At 29.5% G+C, this 27,376-nt stretch overlaps 2 protein-coding genes across 3 annotated transcripts; both read right to left on the reverse strand.

The window, feature by feature from the left end:
• Nucleotides 1-1,764: 1,764 nt before the first annotated feature.
• Nucleotides 1,765-3,435, reverse strand: LOC136974774 (tigger transposable element-derived protein 1-like). Its single transcript, XM_067269716.1, has one exon. It carries the CDS (start codon nt 3,433-3,435, stop codon nt 1,765-1,767), a length of 1,671 nt encoding a protein of 556 aa, XP_067125817.1.
• Nucleotides 3,436-8,503: 5,068 nt separating this feature from the next.
• ICA69 (islet cell autoantigen 1-like protein) lies at nt 8,504-26,995 on the reverse strand. Of its 2 annotated transcripts, none has more exons than XM_067269462.1 (13): nt 26,900-26,995; nt 14,171-14,212; nt 11,273-11,334; nt 11,003-11,174; nt 10,863-10,935; nt 10,639-10,762; nt 10,365-10,563; nt 10,074-10,298; nt 9,919-10,004; nt 9,673-9,854; nt 9,266-9,583; nt 9,066-9,187; nt 8,504-8,994 (listed from the first exon to the last, which is right to left on the reverse strand). In XM_067269462.1, exons 3-13 carry the CDS (start codon nt 11,281-11,283, stop codon nt 8,881-8,883), a joined length of 1,626 nt encoding a protein of 541 aa, XP_067125563.1. In that variant the 5' UTR covers nt 11,284-11,334; nt 14,171-14,212; nt 26,900-26,995; the 3' UTR covers nt 8,504-8,880. The 2 variants fall into 2 exon arrangements, with proteins under 2 accessions (XP_067125563.1, XP_067125571.1); XM_067269470.1 differs by lacking the exon at nt 26,900-26,995 and adding an exon at nt 21,222-21,285.
• Nucleotides 26,996-27,376: the final 381 nt, after the last annotated feature.

The following is a 27,376-nucleotide window of genomic DNA, read 5'->3' on the forward strand; positions in this document are numbered from 1 at the left end:
TTTGTAAAAGTTAGTGAATATTCTATGTAAATCAATGTATCTGATTTTCCTGTCAATGTACTGGCAAATGCAAAAAACAATACCAGAAAAAAAATTTTTTTACTTAGCAGACAAAACCCAAATAACTTTCTCATGTAAAGTTGCATAAATTTGAATGCAATTCATTTTACCATATGTGACTACCATTTCAGTTGTATGCCATAGCAATTTGTAATGAATATTTTTTACAAGAAAAAAAGAATGGTTTAACATTTGTAGCCCATAGATTAAGCTGAAGGAACATATTATAATATTTAAATCTTTTGTATATTAATATAAATCATATCACTAGAATTTGGAACTGGCATAAGAGAGTATTCAATGTGGTTTAGCAACCCAACAGTTTGTTTATATTCTGCAAGTTTTTCCTTTTGTGTAATATTTTGTTTTGATAGTATATCCAAGCTCAACCTTATGATTTAAGAATTTAGTTGAACAGTCCAGTCCTACTGGAAACTTGTTCAATTGTGCCAGATTATAGGATTCTTTGATTAATAAGATTTTGTAAAGCAAACTATCATCATCTTATCCAATCTTGTTGGTTTCCAAAATCTCAGTGAACAATTTTTAGAAGACTGTCCAATGCTTAAGATTATAAGATCCAGAAAACAAATATATAAATCTTTAAGAATACTCGTTATTACAACTAAATGAATTTGTTATTAACTACTATTTTCTTCTACTCTCTCTGCCCTATAGATACAGTGGGTCTGGCCAAACATCTCTTAATGCAATGATGGATGGGACTCAACATATCCAGTACAGATGCCCATAAATTCCTAGGGACTTGCTCACCCAGATTTGATCAGCTGATACATTAACGGACTTTGCCATGTGGCCAGCCAATGGTAATTGCTGTATTTCCATATCAAACTAATATGAAAAAACAATGATGGCTTTTGGGTTACTTCATGATCACCAATATTATCAAGACTCAACAAAAAATATTGAAAGATAATATCAGACCAGTAACAAAACAAAAAAATGTTGGTGGTAGAAATTTGCATCTTAATATAATATGCAAAATAAGAATGCTGAAATGAAGAATGCTAAAGAATGAGGTTTGCATTTGGGCATATCCAATGGCATCCAAATACTGATCGTGATGGTAATGATAGTGGAATGAGTGCATTGATACAGTGAATGGAAATGACAAAAAAAATTATACAGATGTGTAATGAGTGAAACACGCATAAGGCAGAAAAATCAAGAAAGCGGACTACAGTTAATTGGGAAAAAACTAGGACGAGTGCTATATAATGAACTGTGTGTAAAACTTAGAGTGAAACAAAAGTTTAAACACTAACAGAATGCCACAATACTGTCCCAAGTGACATAGGGGTGGCTGGAGTAGTTAATAACATAGTCTACACAGAAATTCTTGATCTACAACTGAGACAATCATCACTGCTGTAGTGACTGTTGTGCCTGAAACAACTGAATGCATCTGGGTGGAAAATGACTCGTATGTCAAGGTACCACTGTACTAGTTTAATTCGTTCCGTAACCTTGCTCGTATCTCAAAGCAATTTTCCCCATTGAAATTAATTGAAATGCCATTAATCCGTTCCAGCTCCCAAAACACCACCTCAGTTGTTTTTGTTAAGTGTTTTTGAATAAGAAAAATGTATTTACAAGAAGAAACATTTATTTATAAATAACAAATACATATTCTATAAAAACATAATAAAAGAAAAAGCGCTTCCGTAAGCACTTCACTTTTCGTCACTGGTCTTCGCTTTTTTCACCTGCAGATCGTTTAAAAAAACTGTCCAAGGAGGTTTGTTTTTTCCTCTCTTTCAGGATATTGCGGAAATGAGTTAGGCAAGTTTCGTTGAACAACTCCGATGCACGACCAGTTGCAACTTTTTCGGGGTGATTTTTATCCACGAACTCTACAACTTTCTCCCACATTGCCAAGATCTCCTTTATATCTCTTGTTGAGATAACCTCCTCCATCTCTGGCTCCTCTTCAAAACTAATTTTTCGTTGAACCACCGTTTGCTGCTGCGAATGTAGATCGTGTAACTCCTCGGTTGTCAGCTCCTGAGACTGTTCCTCGACGAGTTCGTTCACATCTCTCTCATCCACCTCCAGACCCATGGATTTTCCCAGAGAAACAATCTCCTCTACCACTGACACTTCGGGTTCCAATCCCTCGAAGGCCCTTTCAACTACAGCCTCAGGCCACAGCTTCTTCCATGCAGAGGTTAAGGTCCTCGTTGTAACACCCAGCCAGGCCTGATCAATAATTTTTAGGCATATCACGATGTCAAAGTGGTCCTTCCAGAACTCTCGAAGGGTAAGGTTTGTGTTCTCCGTCACCTCAAAGCAGTGCCGAAAAATGTGCTTGGTGTACAACTTTTTAAAATTAGAAATCACCTGCTGATCCATGGGCTGCAGGATAGGAGTGGTGTTGGGTGGTAGGTAGAGAACCTTTATAAACTTGAACTCTTCGAGTAAATCATCTTCGAGATTTGGTGGGTGAGCAGGGGCATTGTCGAGGACGAGAAGGGCTTGCATGGGTAGGTTGTTTTCCTGTAGATATTTTTTAACAGAAGGGCCAAACACCAGGTTTATCCACTCCACAAAGAATTTCCTGGTGACCCACGCCTTCGGATTTGCCCTCCACATAACTTGCAGTTTTTCTTTTAAAATCTTATGTGACTTAAAGGCTCTGGGATTTTCCGAATGGTATACTAGCAGAGGCTTGATTTTGCAGTCGCCACTCGCATTGGCGCAAAGTGCTAGAGTTAATCTATCCTTCATGGGTTTGTGACCTGGCATCATCATCTCCTCTGCCGTTATGTAAGTCCTATTCGGCATCCTTTTCCAGAAAAGCCCTGTCTCGTCACAGTTGAAGACTTGCTGGGGGATGTATCCTTTGGCTTCTATCAGTTCGGAAAACGTTTTGATGTAAGCCTCAGCTGCCTTCACATCCGAACTTGCTGCCTCACCATGCCTGACGACGGAGTGAATGCCGGTCCTTTTCTTAAAGTTGTCAAACCAGCCCCGACTGGCTTTAAACGAGTCTTCCGATTCCTCGTTTGTGGAAGTGTGTGGGATCTGCTTCAGCAAATCACCGTAAATCGCTCGTGCCTTCTCACATATGATGCTTTGTGTTAAGGTTCCTCCTTGAAGCTGCTTCTCTGTCACCCACACCATCAGTAGTTTTTCCATCTTTTCATGGAGAGAGGTCCGGAGCTTAGAAATTATTGTAACGCCCTTAGCTGGCGTTATACTCTTTATCAACTCCTTCTGTTTAAGCACAGTACATATCATTGATGTGCTACGTCCGTACATCCTCGCCAAGTCAATTACTCGCACACCTTGCTCATGTTTTTCTATGATTTCACGCTTTAACTCAATAGACATCATCTTCTTCTTCGGACCCATGGTTATAAAAATAAATGTGATAATGTTTTGTAAATGTACAAAAAGCAAAAAACGCGAACCCAACTTATCAAAAATGCTTCGAAAACGAGGGAAACAAGCACACAGACTGAGGTCTAGTCTGAAGTGGGAAAAACCGTTAGACGCTGCACACGACCCCAACATGCGTCCCGCATGTTGGGGTCGTGTGCAGCGGTGTAGTGTGCGATTCCTCGTATCTCAAATCTTGCTCTCATCTCAAAGCAAAATATCGCTCGCTCGGCGGCTCGTATCTCAAAACACTCGTATATTAGGGCATTCGTATATCGAGGTACCACTGTAGTTAGATATGTGCTGAAGAACAATAGGTTCTCGCATTGGAACATTAGTGCTAAAGTATAAAAACAAAACTCAAAGGTTTTCTGGAAACAGGTTTTCTGAAATCATTGGCTTGCTTATCCAGCTGTATTAAAGCTGTTTTATCAGACACTGCATCTATTCTGTGAGTAAGCATTTCTAAATTTTGTTCAGTTGTCACAAGAAATATCATTTCACGAGTTTATGCAAGTAATAGTTCTACAATTCCAGTATACAAGTATTGTTTATATTCATTTGTGCATAAATTATGGATAACAAAAAATTACTACTACAAAAATTAACTTCCTAAAATCTAAGCAAAATGACTAATATAAATAATTCTAGGCATAATTTGCATTATATGAAAAGGTTAACGAGTAAATAATTTTCTATTATAACAAGTAAGTTAAAACAAAATTTTAGCTGGTTTTTTAAAGATTAGTGACAAATATTTTACGTAAAATAAAATGTGATATATGTACAGTACATTTTAACTTAGTTTTGGACACAAGGACCTTTTTGGGTAATTGGGTGGCAGAGAATGGGCCTAACATATCTATATCAGATCAGTCTCCTCTATCTATTGGCTACTTATTATTGTCAGTACATACACAAGGTTTGTACCAAAAATAATAAAATACCAATTATTTTTTTACATGAAACTTTTGCGGAAGGAAAATGAGTAGTGTCAATTATCTGAAATAACTGAAACAAGACAATTTCGGATACTCAACTTCATACTTCGTAGAGAAAGAATAAAAAAAGGTTAACTTTTTAAGAAATTACTACATAGAAATGAACAAAACAAATGCTAGTCTTTCATTGCAATGTACAGCACACTGATGAAACTTTATTTTACTATTTATTATTTTGAATTCAATTATGTACAGTTTTTTTTGAAAGAAATTACTTATTTTGCTTTGTTTTATACCTAGTGTTTATGTAACTTAATACTGAACCTACAGAAGATTTTATGTAATGATTTTCTGGAATTAGTATACACTACCGCATATACTAATAAATCTGAAACGTTTTATTTTTCAATAAAATTACACCTTCATTAGCATTATTGTTTTGCAATTGAAACATATCTCTTTGGTACTGTACTTCATCTTGCAATATGCAAACAATGAAATGACACACCCTCAAATGATTATTCAAAGACCAGATAAATAGATCTCTTGAACTTTTGTTGAACACAATGTGACCAGTCTTCTAGTATCAATCAGTGCAGACCTTTACTCCACATTTCAGAAAATTCCTTGGATACCAGAAGACAGAGACCTTAGTAATCACAGGAACAATTTCCTGCTTTGAAATGTTTGGTCCACTCTATGACACTAATCAAACTTGAAGATCTGTATGCTCATTGAAGACAATTGAGAATCTTGGATACCAGGATATTCACTTTAACAAAAAATTCTCTGACTGCCTGCTGACAAAATGATACATTAATAGTCAGCCACTTACCATTTGATATCCCAGGACTGTTTGCAAGAGAAGAGATATCCAACCTAATTCAAGTTAGTCAAAAAAGGAAAGCAATGACTATATAAAATAATTTAAAATTTATTATTTCTATGCTTTCTTGGTAATTCAAAAGTATGTTTCTAAATAGTTTGTATACGACTGATTAAAAACCAACTTAAATAATTTTATCATAGCAGCCAATCTATTTCCCTAATTTAAACCCATCCATTTTTGAAATGGGACACTAATCTCGGCATGTTGTAATACAGAAGTGTTATCTCTACGTTTGAGAGTAATGGTTTGATCTACTGAATGCATGCAACAAATTGGAAGGAAAAATTGTCACTGGCAAAATGTCTAAAAAAAATGAAAAGCAAATACTTACAAGTTAAGGAAATTTTGTTAAAAATATAATGAATGATGATTATTTCAAATAACGTATTATAGTCATATTGCTTAGTATATCATAAACAAGTTAAGTGCCCCACAGATGGGACCAAGTCACTGCAGAGTATGTATAAAAATACTTTTGTATTAAGGACATAATTTGTCAAGAATTTCTTGAACATGCAAAAACTTAATCCTAATAAGATATGATGACACACACATATTCAGCTTCCCAAATCCATTGGCTTAATGAAGATGGAAGAGGAATCCCTGTTAATCTGAGTTGTAATCAGCTTTGTGGAACTGAAGAAGCAACTTCAAGACTAGATAGGAATGAGAAAAAGCAATTGGAGTTACCAAACAGGGTTGAAGGAAGTGTCAAAAAATGTCTCACTACATGGAAATGAGAAGACACACAAACAAAATTTCAGCAACTAGATAACTATTACTTTTTAAACAAGAAGAGATTCCAACTTATATATTTGAATTTTTTTAATGATGGAATCATAGATGATATAAGTTTGTTTCTGACATATTATTTACCTTACAAAGAAACAAATATTCTGAGAGCAACAAGAAGACAGGTTCAATGATACTAATTCAAACACACTACCAAGTAAACAGAGCTTTAAAGAAATTCTATGACTTTTACATTTAGTTGGCTTGGTAAAAAAAAGATAATGTAGCCAAGGATACACCATTTGTATGCATATTAAATGAAAATTTTTACAGCAGACCTCAGTGTGAATGAAGCTATCATGTCCTACAGAAGGCACAGCTCAAAATAGTGCAGTTTCAACAAACATATCTACTTTGGATAGAAAATCTGGTGTTTAAACACAACTTCAGTATACTCGTTCCAATTTGAGCTTTATTATGGTGCCTTGGCAACTTATGATCTTAATCTAGCCCTGGGAAGTTCTGTTGTGATGAGAATCTCATCTCTCAGAACTTCCTGTTGGATCACCTAATAAATGGTTTACAGACAATTTTTTTTACTTCATTCTCCTTTTTACATAGATGAAGCAGTCAGCACAATTAAAGCATAGAAGTGTCCAGATAAAATGATGCATAAAAAACATGTACTTATGATTACCAGAAAGATGACAACAGCATTATTCCAATTAGATGGAATGACAATAATAATGTCATTCTTACATTAACTGCTTACAGAATTTATCCTGTTCAACATGCTAAAAAAACATTCAAATTCCTCAGCCTAATCTCATCTTAAGATGCAATGAGTGAATGGGATACATGGATAAAGGATCAAAACAACAGTAATTATAAATGAATATTCAATGTAAGAAGTGGTGGTGACCACATTCTACCAATATATTCCCATATTGATGTTGCCGTACAGAATTTGTGGCTGCTGTATAGATTGAGTCTAGCACATTAAGCAAGACCATACTTTTGGAGATTCAACAACAATCAGTTGTTGGAACTCCAAAAGCATCGATGAACAGAACAGAACAGAACAGAAATGGAGTGGCCAGCAGGACAACCATGATCAGTAGATTGTCACTCCATCAAATCAAATAATATACAAATTTGATGTGCGTTGTACTTAATAAAGGTAAAAGAAAAATGTTCCAAGTGTAAAGTTGGACTTCATGATTACGGTTTTATCACCTTTAATACAACATTGTGATAATACTTTTTTTATTGTATACAATACTTTAAAATAAATTGTTCAATTTAGAAGTGTATAAGAAGTAACTTTTTGAAATTGTTAAAGAATGGTGTATCATCCTGTTTAAAGGATGCTATGTGTAGATTGAATAGTTATGTACAATAAACAGGCACTTATACAGATTATCCCATTTAAGGGATAAATCAATTTTGTTCCAGAAACTTTCAAAAGTTTTCATATAGTCCTTATGATTGCAAATACTACCTATTTTCAAATTTTCTTTAAAAATAAGTCATACACAAATAGATACATGAATGATTTTGTACACAAACACTAAATAAACCACTTAATTATAAAAAAATATCAAAAATCCAAACTTTTGTTACAGATGCCAATAAATATTTAAATTTACTCAGTAATAAAATTACTACTACTGTGGGTAAAATATTGTTTCTAGCATTCATTTTTAGAAGAATAGAAAAATTTAAATATAAAAAGCATCTCGTTGCTGGATTTTTTATTAACTTTCCTGGCAACATTTGGTGACACCATCTGTTGTTATATTAGTTAAAAATATAAAATGGCAAAAAGCTTGATTTTATAAACAATTGTAAGTGCTCATAACTAGTAAAGTCGTCATCAAGTCTGACTCTACTAGAGATACGATCTCCATTATCCCCCACCCCATGACCTTTAACTGCCAAAATTTAATAGCATCAATCCCCTAATAAACAAACCTCCCTGCAAAATTTCAGAAATGTTCGACAAAAAGCACTTATTAAGGTTCAAAAGTGAACAAACCCAGCCCCCCTCACACAACATCCATAAATACAGAAATTACCCCAAATTTTTTTGCATTTGACGTTTTAAGGTCTCAAGTCCAAAAATGTAAAAATCTTGGGGGATCGTTTTTTGACTGATTGTTTGTTATACATAAGAGGAAAAGTATGGCAGCCAGTAAAGTAAAAAAAAACTTTGATGAACTATTTTATAAGATGAAAATTCCTAACATCTGCATTGTTCTATCAACATTTTTTTTCATCCAATTTCATTCTCGTATAGACCAAGACTCTTCAGGAACAACTAAAAAAGAATCTACAGATAGGTCATGCTTCACAATGTAATCTATACAGTATGTTTCTGTGTGTGTTTCATTTCATGGTATAACTTTTCTAAAAATTAATGCTAAAAAATGCTAGGAGAAATGTTAAATAACAATTTCTACAATAAATAAAACTAACAAACAGTTTAAAAATTATATTTCCATCAAAAAATAACACAAGAAAGAGTAATTTTTGTTTTACTAAACACTTTCTACGTCCGATAAAAAATTTTGTCTTTGGTGATCGTTTGTATTACATTTTATAAAATAAGAAAATATTTAATATATAAACAATGATATTTAACAAAACTGAATTTAAAATTAAAATAGTGTCATCACTCCCAATACTGATAGTAATAAAACACATGAATAAATTTGTATATAATTTATGCATACACAAGAATAAATCAATAAAATTAATGTCTATACTTGATGCTGGGCGCACAAGCATAAACATACCTTAAATAAAATAAATGCATTTATAGACATGACTAGAAGGCCAGATAGTTTATAACAATTAACAATTCCGATCGTCGTCACCGTCGTCTTTCTTTTTACCGATGGCATCGGGATTAGAGAGTGGGTCGAGGTCGGCAAATAAATTGAACCATGCTGAAATGTCTTTTTTCCCCTATATAGAGAAATTTAAGTGAAAGCTTAGTATTAACCCAGCATAATTTTTAACTGTTGAAAATGTCATACCTTTTTTGATGCAGCTGTCGCTGGTTGTTTTTGTTTAGAAGTTGAAGATGTAGGTTTTGAATTAGAAGTGGTAAGGTTGTTGGATATGTCAGATTTCTGTGACTGCTGAACAGGTATCAGTGCTTTTGGAAAAAAAAATGAATTAAATTTATAATTTCTGTAAATTAAAAAGAAAAACCAAACTTAACTACAGATAATACCTGCAGAACTCAAGTCCATGTCTGAAAATCCTGATGTCATTTCTAATAATTGCGATGGTAAAAAATTAGGAATGTTTGGTTCAGAAGTGGTGCCAGATTTATGCATATCATCAAGTAAAGATTCTAATTCATTTTCTATTGCAGATTTTTCTGTACTAGAGGCACCAAACGCTGTTTGCCACTGATGAGCAAAACTATTTTCTAATTCATTAGAAGGAATGTTTTCTGAAGAATTACTCAGAATGTTGTTAAGAAATGCTAAATCATCTTTATCATTGTTATTGGCCTGATTGTCCGTAAGTAGGTCAACATCATTTTCTGTAACCACAAATGATAATGATAATGATAGAGTTGAAAATATTCTATTTTTAAATTAAAATCAAACCAAAATAAATAAAATACTATACTTGAATTTTCAGAATTACTAGGAACTCTATCATCCTTTGATTCTTTATCTAAAATTAATAGAGGAATGTCGTCATCTTTTTTCGCCTTCTCTTTACCATCGGTTTTCTTTACAGGTTCTGTTTTTTCCTGACTAGAATCCTCTTTGACATCATCATGATACTCAGAGTCAAAAAATAGTAACCTAAAAAAATGCAATATAGTTAAATCAATATAATAAAATAACATTTCATAAGCTGATAACATACATATCTCTATCCTCTTCCTCCTCTTCCGTTAGTTTTTCCTGATTAGCTGTGGCCTGAACAAGCTCTTTGCTTGGTCCTGCAAGCTCCTGAATAAATTTAACAGATTAATGTACTTGCTACATTATTTTTTATGTTATAAAATTAATTAAACATACCTTTAACATACAGAATTCATAATGCTGGTAACCACGAAAACTTTTAGCTACTGTGTTCATTGTATGAGCCGTTTTCTCCCAAAATAATAGAAGTGCATTTTGATAACTAGTTAAGACATGTGAAAACATATTGCATCTAGATGCTGACAACAGATCTACTTTTTGAAGAGTATCTATTTTAAGTTTATCAAATATCTGCTTAGTGTGTCTCACATGACCCTGAACCTGAAGAAAGTATATAAACATTATAGTCTTTATAGATTAAATTAACAAAATAATTAATTATTATACTTTTCTGAATCTTTCTAATTGTTTACAAGTGTCTGGATCAAGCTGGTGGGAAACATCTTTCATCCACATTAAAGCTCCTCGATATGTTGTTCTTGCCTTCTCCATTTTCTCAACGGTTTGAAATGTGTCAGTAATGGCTCGGAATTGAAAGGTATCTATTTCTTGGTATAAACGCACTAGAGGCATTCGCAAGGATAATCTATTGGAAAAACAAAATTGTAAAACAAGAAAATTTGAACTTGATTAGTGAATATAATCAAAAATATAAATTAACCTTTGTTGTGCAGTATAACTCATAGTTTTTCCAGTTGCTGTCATCATTTTGCCAGCTTGAGTTTTATCCCATTTTCCATACTCTTTTAGAAATCTACCCATTGCATTTTCTTCTTGAGATAGAGCTGGCATAAAATTTTATAGAATATATGTATGTTTTTTGTGTGTACAAGTATAAAATGTATGTATTCTTTTTAATAAAAATGTGTTAAGCATTTCCCTTACCACATAATTTATCTTGATAATTTTCCAAAACTCTCATTAAATTAAAGCATGATTCCTCAACTGCTTGAAATAACTAATTTAAAAATAAAAATAATTTTATATACAAATTTTTTAACAAAAATTAATGCCAAAAATTTTACCTCAAGCTTAGAATCCAGTTCAGAATCACTAGCAATAATACAATCATCATTTTTCTTTCCTAATCTTTTAAATATGGCTTGTTTAGTGGCCCAATACTGTTCATGCATTCGGAATAGGGCAGATGAATCGGACCCTTCAGTAAACTGGTTATAATATCTACTCGATCTGGAACTTGAAAATTTATAGCTTGTATAACTGATACATTCTTAAGTAAGCTTTTAGAATTAAAGTAACTGTTGTATTCAATATAAGATATAAAATGAACTTACTAATTTGACATAACTGGAGGTATATCCTGAGGAATGACTAGTTTAGTTTCAAAATAATTTATCTGAAAAAGATAAATTATTAAACTGTGTAAACGTTTTAAAAAAGAAAACATTATATTTAAATTATTAATGAATATATCTATTATTATGAATGACAGTTAATAATTTAAATTACTTTTAAAAGTTTTAAAAAATTATCCTTTAATGATGATAAAATATCTGACTAATTTCCAAAGTTGTCGGATAAAAAGGTTAAGCTACTTTAATGTTGTTTTTTCCACTTTGCAAGTTTAAAATGTTACTAACATATTCTGAAGATGATGATCAAATGCCTTGAAAATGTTCAATAAATGATATTTTTATGACTTAGAAATAAGTGTGTTACCTTAAGTGAAAATCCAACTTTGAATTTGAACAAAAATTTGAATATGTCAAGTTATAAAATTTAATTTTACAGTCTGAAACTATTTGCAATAATTATTTAAAATTTTAGCTATTGATTCATTCATTTTTTAACTTCTTTAACATTAAAAGTTTTAATTATACAAATAACATTAATAATCGCTGAAATTTGAATGATAACATTATTGATTTCATTCAGAGTTAAGTATTTAAATTTATATTTAATATTGTACAAATTTAAGATTTTTATGTAAATAAAATTTAATTATCTAATTTTAATTTTCTCATATTGAATTTTTCAGATATATGTGATTTCTGATTCAGTACATTTTAAAAATATAAATAATAAAAAAACTAAATTATGCATTAAAAATTTGTAGGCAATCATTTTTAAATTATTATAAATTAATTTACTTTTTAAATTTCAGAAGCTAATAAATTCATTGATCCATACTATCTAATATTTTTTACAAATTAAAATTTTACTAAAGGAGGTCATTTGCTATTGATTTTGTTTTTTTACAGTATTATACTCCTATTTTCTTCTTAACACTTAAATTTGAAAATTAATTTTTCTAAATAAATGCAAATTAGCTGCTCTATATACTTTAAGTGAATGTTACACATCATAATTTTTTGTAATTGCTTAAATTTTAATTTTGAATGTGTTCTGATTTGTATATTCTATGTTACATTATTCTAAACTGTTAAATGTAAGATTGTAAGCTGAAGATATTTCTTTTAATGAAATGAATAAGTCACTACTAGTTTAGTTATAAGCATAAATTCTGCTGAAGAGAACAGCAAAATTTATGTTTATAACAAATTACAAGATGTATTTATCAACTGACAATGAAAAATGTGAAACAGAAATATATACAACAGCAGCAGCAAATGATAAATAAAATTATATAGCCATATAACAAAATCTGCATTTCCTATTGATAAAATAAAATTGATTCTTATCTTGTTAAAAGTGTAATTCTAGATATTCCTGAAGGTTGCATACTGCATAATAAGGCAGCGAATACTGTAAACAAATAATTTTTCTTAGAAGAGAATCAAGATTAGAAGGTCATGGTAGACAATCATGTCTCTTTCATAATATTCAAAATATTAAAAATCTTCTCTCTCAGAATTATTATTATGAGATAATATTAGCAGTAATATAATATCTAAGCAAGGTCAAACAATATTAAACAATGAAGTATGCTACAAATATAACTGCATATCCAGGTATCCAATTATCCAGACTGCCCTCTTCATCAATAAATAAATAGGCATGTATGTATACAGTATATAATGTATATGCATAAAAAATAATTTTTTTCCCCCTCTAAATATATAAAATAAACTATATTCATTTGTAGGTGCATTTACCCATTTAATAGTTTATTTGTACATAAATACATATACTTACATTCATAAACAGGGTGTTTGTAGAGAAAAAGAAGAGACTATTTTAAGCAAAAATCCAATTATCTGGATATTCCACATATCTGGACAGCCTGAGGCCCCAATTAATTCAGATAATTGGAGTTTTACTGTGGATTTCTAAGTTTAGATTTTTCAAATTCTGATATCGTGTGTGTGTGTGTGTGTGTGTGTGTGTGTGTATATATAACATAAATATACTTTTATTAATATATATAAACTGTTATGATGTTTCAAACAAATATTTTTTCCTCTCTGAGCACTATTAAATACAAAATTAATCTGCTAATTCAACTAATTTGTAGTTTTATATGGCAACTTTGATAATACAGTCAAACCTGTTTTTATGCGGGGGATAGGGACCGCATTAAAAAAAACGCATTAAAAAAAATCTCACGAAACTTCACGAATGGCTCTAAATAATAGTTTTCGCGACACAATTAAAAAATATTTTTTTTATGCGGTCAACAGGGACCGCATAAAAAAAGTCTCACATAGAAAATAACTCAAAACCGTACGAAATAGAATTTATTGACAACAGATGTCAGCACTCGACTGCATTGTCTGGTCTATCGTCTGTTTTACATATTTTTGTCCAGGTGGTGTTTTGTTGACTTAAAAAGTAAATTATTTCATTTTTCGCATATTCATGCAATAATATTACTATAATAAGTGCATTTATGCTATAATAAGTTTATTTAGCTATAATAAGTCAACGTAAGACATGACGAATCGCACGAGACTAGTCGCCAACTATACCGCACAAATTAAAAATTCGCATTAAAAAAATCGCACAAATAAAAATCGCACATAAAAAGAGCGCATAAAAACAGGTTTGACTGTATAGTAGTAAGCATATTTTCAATGTAATTTATTTGTTATAAAAATGAAATTCCAAAAAGTATGTTTTTGAATCCTCCCCATATGCAGTACTTAAGATATTTATAATGACAAGTTTTTGAAAGTTTATTTCACTATTTTCTTTATTTGAATTGCATATAAATATTAACAAGTTGATTAAAAGAATGAGATTAATACAAGAAAAAAATAGACATAACTTACCTTAGGAATTAGTTAAATTATTGGAATGTAAGATGTCACCATCTGTAAGAATAAGGAACAATCAATAGTTATAGATTAACCATATAATAAATAATTCATTACGACAAATCATATTCAATATAAAAACTGATTTATAATACATGAAGTATGTAAGAGTAATTCATCATTAATTTCAATGCAATCCTTAAGTAAAGATATTTGGCATGACTACAGTGCTGAATTAATATATTTGGTCTCTTAATATTAATATTATAAGGTCACTTTAAGGTTTTTCCTTGTTAGTTTATGATAAAAACAATATAAATATTTTTAAAAAAATATTGAACTTGTCTATGAATAATGTTTTATTAAATATAATAATATAATTTTCCTATGTAATTGTCAACCATATGGAAGCATTTCTTTCTACACTCAATCACACTTTATAATTATACCATTTTTAGATTGCTGTAATAAGAGTGACGCTATCCAACAAAATACAAATTCTTACAAAACAATTCTTGTTTAGTAAAAAGATAGAATTTTAAAAATGTTAAGCTTTAAATGAAATGACCATTTAGTGAAATTCTGTATTCATCTTCTATACCTTTATGTACTCAGATTCAACATTATCAAGTTGAAAGGCAGTAATTTCTTTGTCTACTTAATAAAGAAATGAGATAAAGATCATAATATCAAACATTAGATTAACAGTGCATAACAAATAAACTGCTGAGCTAACACTCTAGAATCTTAATCCTTTAACAAGTATACTGATGCAAACTAGCTCTTGGTGATATAGAATTAGAAACAAGAATATTTGTGAATGTTTATCAGTATTATTTCTAATTCATATCTTTCAAATGTTATACATCCTGTTTATTCAGACACAGAAGGAATTATTTTTTACTGTATATCATATATACTATTTTCATTTGCTCTTCTATTATCTTTCCGACTATTTTAGTTTTAAAAAATAATTTTATAATATATATCTTCTGAGTTTTATAGTAAACTTTCATGAATGATAAGATACAGTCTTGAAAATGTTTATCTTATTGTTTTCAATGAACTTTCTTTAAACTAAATTTGTCAAAAAATACTTCAAATAATCATAAGGATTCTATCGAAGAAAAATATATTGAAACATATAAATAATTTTGAATAAATTAATAACAATACAAATGAAATCCTAAATTTGATTTAAGATGTATTTATGGGGTAAGATAAATGCATTTTATTATATAGTAAATACAATTATAGAATGCATTTGCATTTTCAGTTGATCATCTTAACGTAATTCTGTAAATTATTTTAAATACAGGATGTTCCAAAAAGAATGCCACTATTTTAAATTACTGAAAATAGTTAATTATTATGCAAGAAATATTCAACATACACCAATCGATAGAATATTTGTTCAAGTTTCATCTCCCATCTACATTCAAACACCTTGTCATCTACTACTTCTAGAAAAGTTCCATAAACAAAAACAGAAACTTGGAAAGAGAGTAGGTGTTTTTTGTTCTGCAGTTCAAAAAGTATTTCGAACTGCATAGTCAACTGAAAGTCATTTTGGAAGACCCTTATTAAAGAAAAAATTTGGCTGAACATATTTTATATCATTCCAAAAGTAAACAATTCTTCCTTTATAAGCTTAAGTATATGTATATATATATATGCACAAAGTTAATGAAAAATTGCAAAAATTCTTTTTTTAATGTTTTTGATTACCAATAAATTACACCATAGTTAAAAAAAACAATATTCACTTCATGCCTGGAATGATATATGGGAGAGAAATCACACTTAATTGACATTAAAAACATGTAGTATTGTATATTGTGAGTACTAATGATATGGATAATGTTTTATATATGAAAAATGGGGAATTTACACAATTCTGTTGTGGTAGCTGGTTTCAGGAACAACATTAATGTACATTGGAGCCACGTCTAGGATGTTGCAAGTTTGGGTGGCAGAACATCAAAAGGATATTGCCAATAATAAACTCACAATTGAGCTTTCAAAGAGTATTAGAGCATGACTACATGTCCTTTTGGACTAACACTAGAATATTGAAACAATGCTATTATGACAAAATAGTGCTATTCTTATGGGAAAATCTTTATATCACGTCACTTTCACCCTGTAATATCCCTACCACTGATATTCTTTATTTATAGATAGAATTATTTAGGCATTTCACTTGCAGATGCCCGAAAGATCTTTGCGTGAGAGTTTTATTTTGTTGATAATTTTGCATGCATTACATTTTTATTAGACTGTTCCAATTTTTATTGAATATTTAATATTCCAATCTCGTGTGTTAATGGACTTTAAAAAAGATAAGAATAGAACATAAACACAATGTATGTTTTAAAGTGTGTTTGATTTTTGCCTGATGTCAAAGGCTATACATCTTTGAAAGTACTCGTAATTTTTAATAAATACATGTTTTTAACGATGATTAAGTGTCATTTCTCTCCCATATACACTACAGTTTAAAACATAACAAAAATTATTAATGCTTTCTTTATGTAATTTAAAAAATTGGTTATTATTAAATGCTGAAAACAACATTCTTTTTATCTATTGTACTATTTAGCAACTACAATGATTTTAGAATTTTCCATGATTTTGGCAACATACAGCTTTTAGAACACATGCAAAAGTATTCAGTAATGCTACTAAAAAATTTAATTAAAAATAATAATATAATTTAGCTATGATTAATAACCAGAGATATATTACATTAGCATATTATTATATTATCATATATTTTAATACTTGATTTTTCAAAACATTTCTAAATTAAAATTTTAATAATGCTAGTTCATTATATTTAGATTTAAAAGATAATTTATGAATGATATGAAGGGACATCAGATTTTAAAAGAACTATTATATGAAAGAGAAAAAGTCATGATAAATCCAACAGAATTATAAATGTGATATTGAACAGATCTTGGATTTCATACAGAGAAATAATATAAAATGAAGTAACATTTTTATCTTCTTTTTTTTAGTCAATTTCTCAAATAAAAAGAATTGGATTGATTGTATAAGGCAATGCAATGTACAAATGGGCTGCCAAAGGGAAGACTCTTCCTTTTGGCAGATCCTCCTAAGAGAACTTTTTATGGAAAACTGGCCCCTATTCAGTTGGTATGCTACATATGTAAATAAAAGACAGAAAACTCCATGTGACCAGCCCAGTGACAAGGTACAACCAATGATTGACTACCAAATAGAAATAATTTATTTATTCATATAAGAACAAGTTTTATTAAATGTTGAAGGCCTGCATTTGCTAAATTTTTAGTACATTATTAATACAACAGTTATGTTAATAAAATATATATTTATAGTTTTAAATTTTTACATGAGTAAGTTTTAATGTGTACATGAGTAAGTTTTAAACATCATTATATAATGTTGTTTAAAATACATTCATTACATATCATAAAGAAGACAAAACAATTTAATTTAAAATTTTTCTAAGTTTAAAAAATTATTCTAATATATAATAGAAAAAAAAAAACTATGAATAACTGTGTCCAAATTCTTATATGCCTATATAATAATAAAGTTTGCCATCATTTGCAAATCAATCAAAGCCCATAGTTTAATTCGTATGTATTTACAATCATAGATCAAAAATTAGAGTTAGAAGTTAACCAATAAACATTCATGTACTAAAAGTAAAGCAAATCATTAGTTAACTTCTAATTCTAAATCTTAATTCTTGGTTGTGAATATATAATATACCGTATTTTACGGACTATAAGACGCACCTGAATTTTGGAGGCAATTTTTTGAAGAAAAAAATGCGTCTTATAGTCCATAAAATACGGTAATTAAATTTTTCCAATTGATAATTTTTTATTGACTTTAACATTTGTATTTAAATAAAAAAAATAGATTACATCTTGTTATATAGAAGATGATACTAATAATTCTTTTACATAGAAGTGAATACTTTTTATTTTATAAATATGGGATCACCCATAAATTACATAACGCTATTTTTATACTTTTCAACTACCAACACTACTCATAATACTATAACACCTACTCTGAAAATTATATTTATATCCTCAATCAATCCATCTTAATTATACTAAGAAATATTACACAGTAAGGCATACTGAACATTCCATTATTTTACTAATTACATACATAACATACAAAGCAGTAACACAAACAGTAGGATTTGCAATGCAACACTTCAGAAACAAAAACAAATCACTGGGTTATCCTATGTTGAGATCCTAGCATTACATGTTTTTGTAAACACCCTCCACTTCCTTATAATGAATTATAATACTTCATAACATATAACTTTCCATTACAAAAGCATTACATTATAATTTTCTACAATATGTAGAAAATATGTAATAAATAGAAAATTTCATAAATATGTAGACAATGAATTACAACTGTATTTAAACAGAGTATATTATAATCGGAAAAGTAATAAATTATATTACAGCTGTTGTTATTGTTTAAATTGACATTTCTTTGGGAAATTTATAAAAATATAAAATTATCTGTAAAATTTTAATTAAACAATATATTATTGGTACAGTACATTGCTAAAAGTTTGTGAGAATAATTCTGATTATTCTTAAGTGATATAACTGATGTATATCATTCATCTTATCGACATCAATCATTTCTTTAAAAAATTAAGCACTAATATTAGCCTATATATAATTAATGAATATGATTGAGTTAAAAATTGTTAACATTTAACCCTTTCATAAATATACACAATATGATTGGTAGGCTCTACAGAGTAAGGATGTATATATATAGTCAAGTTTGTCTTGTTGTAGCAATGATTGTGTATTTACAGGCCAAACATGAAATGTTACGGACAGCTAGGGGCATCTATTGACAAGTCTAGAAAATTTTTTCCATATCGTATTTGTAAGTTTCGTAAGATTCAGCCTAGAATCTTCTTGCATAAAGACAAAATGGCATCTAGAAGTCATTTGAACTCGCTCTCTCCTCCTGAATAATTGGAGTTTTTGAAGACAACTCAATCAGAAGAAGAAAATATTTCCTAATTTATTAAAAGACAAGGTACCAGATTTTTTCGTTAACGTTACATTTTTAAAAAATTAACTCATCACCCAGGGAGGAGAGGGAGCCACAAGTAAACCTACTCATAAAAGGGTTAAACATTACATAAAATTAATCTAATAACCATAAAAACATTTTTTCATTCTTAAATTATTATGGCAGTCTTATATAATTAACAAAAATCTATTGTAGTTGCTTATATAATTATATATAAATTTGGTTTGAAATTTTTATAATTTTATCACTAAATGATTATCTATTTAAAAATGAATTAACAGTATCTAACAGATGTATTAAATATAAATTTTCTCAGGAAGAATAACTTAAGAAAAAAATGTATAATAATAGAACCTAAAATATAAATGTAACAATATACTTTTTCATTTTTTTTCCCTTTACATATATTACTGTTTTTCCAATGCTCTTATTCAGAAATATCTTAAAAATTTATAGTAGTCAATATGATTTTTAGAATAAGTAAAACCTGAATAAATGTATGTTGGTATTACCTTACATAAAACTTTTTAATAATTATAATAAGTACAGTTAATAAATTTCATACATCTTTTATAAAATTTAACTGTTTTTGGATTTTATTTGGACAAATTTCGACTCACAATAACTCTTCTAACTTAATTGGCGAGAAGGGAACAATGTTTCTGCTCAAAGTAACATTCAAAATGAATCTACAATACATAAGTTTAAATTTAAAATTTATGTGTAATGTTATATGTGATAAATAAATTATACATTACGGGTAAATTTTAAATTTCAAAATCTTCGGGAATACTACACGTATCCTGCATTTGTTTTGAATATTAGAGTGAGTGAAAGTTTGTCTAAACAAAAGACCAAAAATCTTTCTCCATTAATTAAACTTTGGTTTCCTTAAATAGTTGTATTTTCTTCTTATATGTACAAAATAGTATTAAACCTTACATTTACAGCAATTTCTGATCTTTTATAAAATACTTTTTGAAGCAATTTTAGCATTGCATGACTTCATCCAATCTAAAATTTTAATACATTCAATTTATCGGGTGTTGGTTTATCTTGGTTTATCTAGGTTGTTTTCAGTTCACAAAATTGTCACTTCAAATCCCATTCTTGGGCACAGATGTTTGTAATTGTAAATTTTAACAGGGATTACTGTTTCAGGAATGTTCCTAAGCCACCAGTAATTGCATATTAAAGTAAAATGCTAAGTGATAAAACTCTGTAATGATGAATATAATTGAAGCTCATTGAAGTATAAAGCAAGATTTATTATTTATTGTATTTGAGGATTATATGGAGTATTTTTGATGTGTATTATAGAGGTAATGGTTGTTTTTTAAATCCATTTTTTAAAATATTTTAAGGTTTAATAATTGTATTTATACGGTAAACATTGAATGTGTAATGGGTATGAAATAGTCGTTTTCTCTTTCTAGTACATGTAAGTAAATATAAAAAATCATATTGTAAAAATCTTTATAACAACATTGTCAAGTCTTATAATCATATCCTTGTTTTCAACAGCACTGAAGAGGTTCTATAAAGTCCAAAATGCATATGATGTATAATCTGTCTAAAAATGTGCTACAATAAAGTCTTGAGTCAACTGGCCTCGATGTGGCTGTGAGAACAATCAACCGAATCAGATTAAAGCGATTTTATATACATCATTATTAGTAAATGTTTAATCACCAAATAATTTTAACTATTACAGATTAAATAATGACTAATAATTTTTTGTTTTAAATAAACATGTTTAAAGGCTTGACATTATTATGAATATGAGATTTCATATATATATATACATAAATTAATATAAGTAATGTATTTATGAATGTAAAATCACAAATTTTATCATTATTTCAGTGGCTGATAGGATCAGATTGTGGCATATATAAAAAACATTTGATATTATCCAAACTTGAATGAATGTTGTTGATTATGATAATTCAAAATATATACATCATCATCAATATTCCAATACCTTATTGGTCACAGCCTTCCATCCTTTATCTTCCCACAGCCTCTTCCAATCCTTTCATATTAATCAGGAGAAATATAAAACTATAGATATTTAATTCACATAATGAAGATAATATTTATTTTATTATGTCCACTTCTTTAAATGTATTCAAATAAATTCAAACACAACTTTAACATATAACAAAGACAATTTTGTTACATACTAAAACAAAGATTTAAATAGAAAAGATATACTAAGGTTATTACTAGAAAGCTGAATAGAAAAGAAAAGACAAGCATGGTTTGATAAAGTCAAGGAATACATAAGAAAAAAAATACAGTGAATGCTCAAGAATAATTAGGAATAAAAATAAATGTAGATCAATTGTCATCCTTTGGAATGAAGATTGTTTCTAGGGAGAGAGAGAAATAGAGAAATTATGTCAGCAATTTAATTTTCAATTATTTTAACTATATATAGTATTAGAAAACTATTTCTAATAATGTAATCATCATTAAATATTTATTTCATATCAGATTTTTGGTTTCATTTACTGGTAATTATTATTTTATGCCAAGAATTATTTTGGACTCTGTCCCATTTTTATAAAGAAATCATTACTAGATTTATGTTTGGAATTATTTCTTTCATTTAGGTTTACTTAGCTTTTATAGAATTCATATGGTTCCATTAAATTTTTATTACAACTGATAAATATTTTTAAACAATTCTCAACTAAACAAAAATAAAACAAGAAATAAAATCATAAAATTAAATACTTTCTTCATTTAAAGAAGTGAATGTCTTTGAAAAATTTATTAAATGTATACTAACAAGATACCGTATTTACTCGTGTATAAGATGAGGTTTTCATTCATTTTTCACTGCTTCAAAAACCTAGGTCATCCTATATGCGTGAGCAAAAGATTCTTTGTATTTTTGCAATAATTTTTGTGAATCATGTATTTGCATTTTTTCCAGATGCTCACCTTCTGGTGTTTAAAAACAAAAGTATTTTATCTGGGTCATTTGAATCATTCTTGTGTATTGTCAGGAGTAAAGATGAATAACAATAGGAAAAGCAAAGCTTATGAATTGAATTCTGAATTGAAATTCCAAAAACACACACACGTTTTAATCCATTCCCAAGTGAAAACATGATTATTTAGAAATCAGAATTCAGAGAAACTCGTAAGCGTAGATTTGACAAAGTGGATGCAATTGTTAAAAATTGGCAAAAAAGGTTCCCGATTGTCCAGCTTTACATGAACAAATTAGGTTGTCAATTTTACAAGATTTTTCCTTAAAGTTTAAAATGCCAGTAATTTTTGCAAGACAATATGTGTATTTACGAGCATTTGATAATACTTTATTTGCGATTAAATGAAATAAAATTAGAATTATATTAATAAATCTAATTTTCTTTATTTTGATCTTTAAAGTCACACCTCATCTTATATGCGAGTAAATAAGGTATTTTATATATGTAGTATAGGAAAGCAAATTAATCTTTACAAATAAAGCATTGTTTCACATTATTTTCAGTACAGTACACTATAAAGAATCTAATAGTGCCAATATTGATATAATGTAATCTTTCAAACCAAAGTTTTGGAGAAGAAAAATTGAAAATTAAATTATTTCATATATTTGGTATTGTTTCCAAAAAAACAAAAAAAAAACATGGATGACCGAGATGCAAACAGTGAAGCAGAGTCGGAAAAAGAACTGTTGTGCTACATTTATTATCAAGTTCAATATAATTGTCTCAGTTGAGTATAACTAATCAAACAATAATTTAAAAAACTATGAAATTATGATTAAATAAACTCTAAAGATATTCATTTTCTAAACAATACTACTTTTTGCTATTGAAAAAAATTTTATCAGCAAGTTTCTGAAATTTAGAATTATATATAAATTTGAAGTCATTCTAAATTATTAAAAACCATGCACTTGAATTTTGTGTGTATCCTTCCCTACTCATTGCTATGTAAATAAATTGTAACTCTTTTCATGCATAAGAACACAGACCCAAAATATGGGATGGAAGGGCTTATATCCTCTTTTATTATTTCTATTTTTGATGACAATGTGTAGGGTATTTTATGATATACTATATAGGATACACTTATGCAAAATTCAAGTGCATTCACACCTGTGTGCAAAAATCCCTCTTCCTACCATATTAAAAGCCAATTTTTGTGTTTCAATGAACCAGAAAATATTAATAGTTAAGTTTTGTTCAATTTTTTTGCAATTTGTTCCAAAATTCCCAAATTTTTTCTGGAATAAATACTCCCATAGAATTAATATTGACATTTTCTGACTTCTTGTAACAGTATGTATCAAAAGTGGAATTCACCTAGCATCATGGCACATCTAACCAGAAATGTAAAGAAATGAAATTTGGAAGCATAACTTATTAATTAAGCCAAAAAATTTACTGTTTTAAGACTATCAGAAATGACATTTAATGGAAAACATTTAGAGCCAGCTAGATGGCTAAAGAAGTTAAGATGCCAGCCTACCACTTCAGAAGACATGGGATCAAATCTGGACAGGTAAAAAAATTCCAAGAATTTCTGAATTATTAAACACTAGTTTTATAGTGTATTTCGAAGACACCTGGCAAGTTTTTCATCAATTATCTTTATTTAGTTGAGTTGACTAGTGTTTAATAGTTCAGAAATACAGAAAAGGACACGGTTTCATAAATTACAACTCCAAGAATATTTTAATGAATGGTGTAACCCAGATAAGTCAGGCCCTGTCTCTCCCCACCCAACTGAGCTATGTTTTAAGTATTCCAAATTTAAATTGTCAAAAAATGGGATGCTGTATAGATTATTTCCGATGAAATTTCGGGACTGAGTATATATCTGAACTGAGGGGACCAAGATGAATTCAACAGTACCCTGCTTTTGGACCGGAGACGAAAAATAAGAAAGTTATGATATTCAAGATTTCTTGCTTTTCAGAATGCATTCTATGCCATTTTAGAGTTTTTCACTAGGTGGTGCTTTCTGATTCTTTATACATATTGTCCCTATTAAAAAAGTATTTCATTTTCTCATCATATTTATTGATAACCGAACTTTAACAACTTACATCACAATTGAAAGTTGTGTCACTCTCTCCACTAAGCTTATCGTGTGTTTAACAGGCAGTCCGGCCATATATTCTAAATACACATCAGCAAGGACTAAAGAAAACTGCCCACGTAAAAGGCCAAGAAAACAGATTGTATGTTCACCTTCAACAGAGGCAGATGTTATCCACGGGCACACTGATCATCTGCATTTGGAGTAAGTTCTTTTTGCACTCTTTGACCTCGTGGCCTACAGCCCCTCAGCCACCGACACGCTCGCTGTCGCTCATGGTCGGCTAGTACTAAGCACCGCTTACGCGGCTTGTCCAAAACACCCAACCTACCCTTCCGGGAAGTGACCGTCACTAGTTAGGCTAATAGAAAACATTTTATTTCAGCTCAATTGATATTCAAGGCTGCAACTCCATGTGCAGTTGGATTAAATACATTACAATGGAAAACTCTAAAATGGCATAGAATGCATTGTGAAAGGCAAGAAATCGTAAATATCATAACTTTCTTATTTTTTGTCTCTGGTCCAAAAGTAGGGTACTGTTGAACTCGTCCTGATCCCTTCAGTTCAGATATATACTCAAAGTCCCAAAATTCCACCGGGAGAAATCTATACAATAGCCAAAAAATGTTTTATACATCTTTCTACCTTTCAGCCTGAACCTATCTGATATAATTTGTATCAATTCTTGATCATTATCATGACCATAAATTTGCACATATCTAGGATCATTGTTGTTTTTAGTTAATAAGTATAATAATAGATTGTGTTTGCAAAATACATACCACATACACATTTAATGACATGTGCTACTTAATTAAAAAAATATATAATATCAAACCAATAGAAATTTAAATCAACAATGATGATAAATACCTTATTACAATTTTCTTTAAATCTTTCCACCCTAAGAGTAGGTACTAAAAGGGCCTTTTTAGCAAGCATGTTATGGGTTTCACCAACTCCAAACAATCAAAATAATTCAAAACAAAAAAATTGATAATGTAATAATAATTTTTAACAAAAAATATTTTCTACCACCTTAAATGGTTCAGGTTCTAGAACACAAACCAGAAGTGTTCATTAAACATCATTGCATTACAAAGGTTTTTCTGTTTTGAGTTATATGAAGTTTATCTGGATTAACTTGGTTTTTGTATTAGCTTTTGATTTGGAGTTTCTGTAGTGTGATAATTAGATGTTACAGATCTATCATACTTTTTAAAGGAGAGTCGTTTTTATTGTTTTCAACAGAAATTCACTTCGGGCCATCATTTTGTTTTGGTCAATGTCTACAATATTTTTAAAGAAAAAGATGAGTACATTTAAAACTCTGTTATTGATTTATAAAATCTGGATTAGTTTGAAAATAAAAATGAATTACACTATAAATTATACAAATGAATAATATAATATATATAATTAAAACTTTGTATACTATTAAAACCAGAATGTAAAAATTAGTGTAAATAAAATAAAAAACTGGTAAAAACATGAATAAAATACTAAAACGCATGACTACCTCACACATGACTTTTTGCAAGATATAGCCCCAACCCCAAAAAATCAGCCTGTCTGGAATTTTGAAAACCCCTCAAAAATGGGATAAAATTTTAAAGTGAAAAAAAATCCAGAAATTTTTCAAAACAATGCTAAAACTCAACCATTTTCCACTTTACTAGAGACAACTAAAGCTCGTAAAACATCAGAAACACTAGCATCGATTACTAGTGCAGTTGTTCTCAAAGTGGGCAGGAAATAAATCTAGGGGATGACAGGGTACCAAATGGTAACCAGTAACTGCACGCAAAGGTTGGGTCACCAATGACCTTTTCTTTCCTGTTAAAACGGGTAAGAAACATTGCATTAAATGGTTTCCAGATGTGGCAAACAATGTATGATACTGACACAAAGTGAGGTTTACAGAAAAGTTTTGCTAATATTTCCAAGCCTTTCTCATAAATGGAAAAATGGGTTGCATGATTATAAGTTTATGGAATCAAGGGGGCGACGGCTTGAAAGCGTTCGGAATCACCATTTTGGTGTATATCTATATACTGCACCCAATATCTAACGAAGGGTCATATGCAGACTGCCAGTTCCTTTCACTTTTCTTTTTACTCTTACGGGCAAGGCCTACGGCTTCGATAAGGTCACAACAGCCTAATTTAAAGCCACGGCTGATGCTATTACCTTTCAAATTTAACTTCTGTCGTTTATTTACCTGTTATTTCAATATATATGTGAATTAATATAAGGTTTATCCATTAATTTACATAGAATATGTCATTTTTAATTTATAAAGTCCATTATCAGTGCTGAAGAATGCAAATGAAATATGGTTAATATCTTAAATGATTTCTCAATGGAGAATGTAGAAATTCATTTAAATATTGAATTCTTTTGTACAATTCTTCATCGTACACGTGTACATTTTTCAAACAAGGCGGAATTTATCTCCTAATTCTAATACATTTGAAAGTAATTAAAGAAATATTCCACGTTTTCTCGGTCGTTAATTATTATTCTTTTTAATAAATAATTAGGTTTATATTCTACATTTCTAATATTAATATTATAAATTCGAATAATTACTTATTGTTTTATAAATTTTTTGTCGACGTTTCATCTGGTTGTTTGATGTTGACTTGACATCTCGGCTGTTTCACTGTTGCTGTTTGAATGCCGAATTGCGGATTATTGTGTGACGAATATCGCCAGTTTATAGCCAAACTTTTTCTATTTTTTTACGAATATAAATTTAAAAATTTGTCAATATTTTTATTATATTATATATACATTAATTTATATTACTACATCTTTTGAAGTTTATAAAAAATTATTTAAATTTTGGACTTTCGGCAAAAAAGTTCTTTTTTGAGCCCAATGTGCGTTTTTTTCCGCTTTTAATTCTTTTTCCCACGAAAAAGACTGGTTTTCGTACCTATTAAAAAGTTTGGCTAAGCCACCAATGGTGCAGATGGAGCCTGACATATTATGGATATATCGCCCATGGAAAAGTTCAGGAAAATTGTTCGCCTAGATTCGATTCTGGATCCCCAGAGCGATAGT

This window comes from Centruroides vittatus, unplaced genomic scaffold, assembly GCF_030686945.1.
Source record: "Centruroides vittatus isolate TY-2023 unplaced genomic scaffold, ASM3068694v2 contig_1079, whole genome shotgun sequence".
NCBI lineage: Eukaryota > Metazoa > Arthropoda > Arachnida > Scorpiones > Buthidae > Centruroides > Centruroides vittatus.

Excerpts from the sequence above, each read along its gene's own strand:
- LOC136974774 (XM_067269716.1), bottom strand. The coding sequence starts at position 3,435 with ATGGGTCCGAAGAAGAAGATGATGTCTATTGAGTTAAAGCGTGAAATC.
- ICA69 (XM_067269462.1), bottom strand. Across the intron at positions 10,936-11,002 it reads AACTGGATTCTAAGCTTGAG|TTATTTCAAGCAGTTGAGGA; the intron begins GTAAAATTTTTG and ends TTTTTAAATTAG. Across the intron at positions 10,763-10,862 it reads TTATCAAGATAAATTATGTG|CTCTATCTCAAGAAGAAAAT; the intron begins GTAAGGGAAATG and ends ATTTTATGCCAG.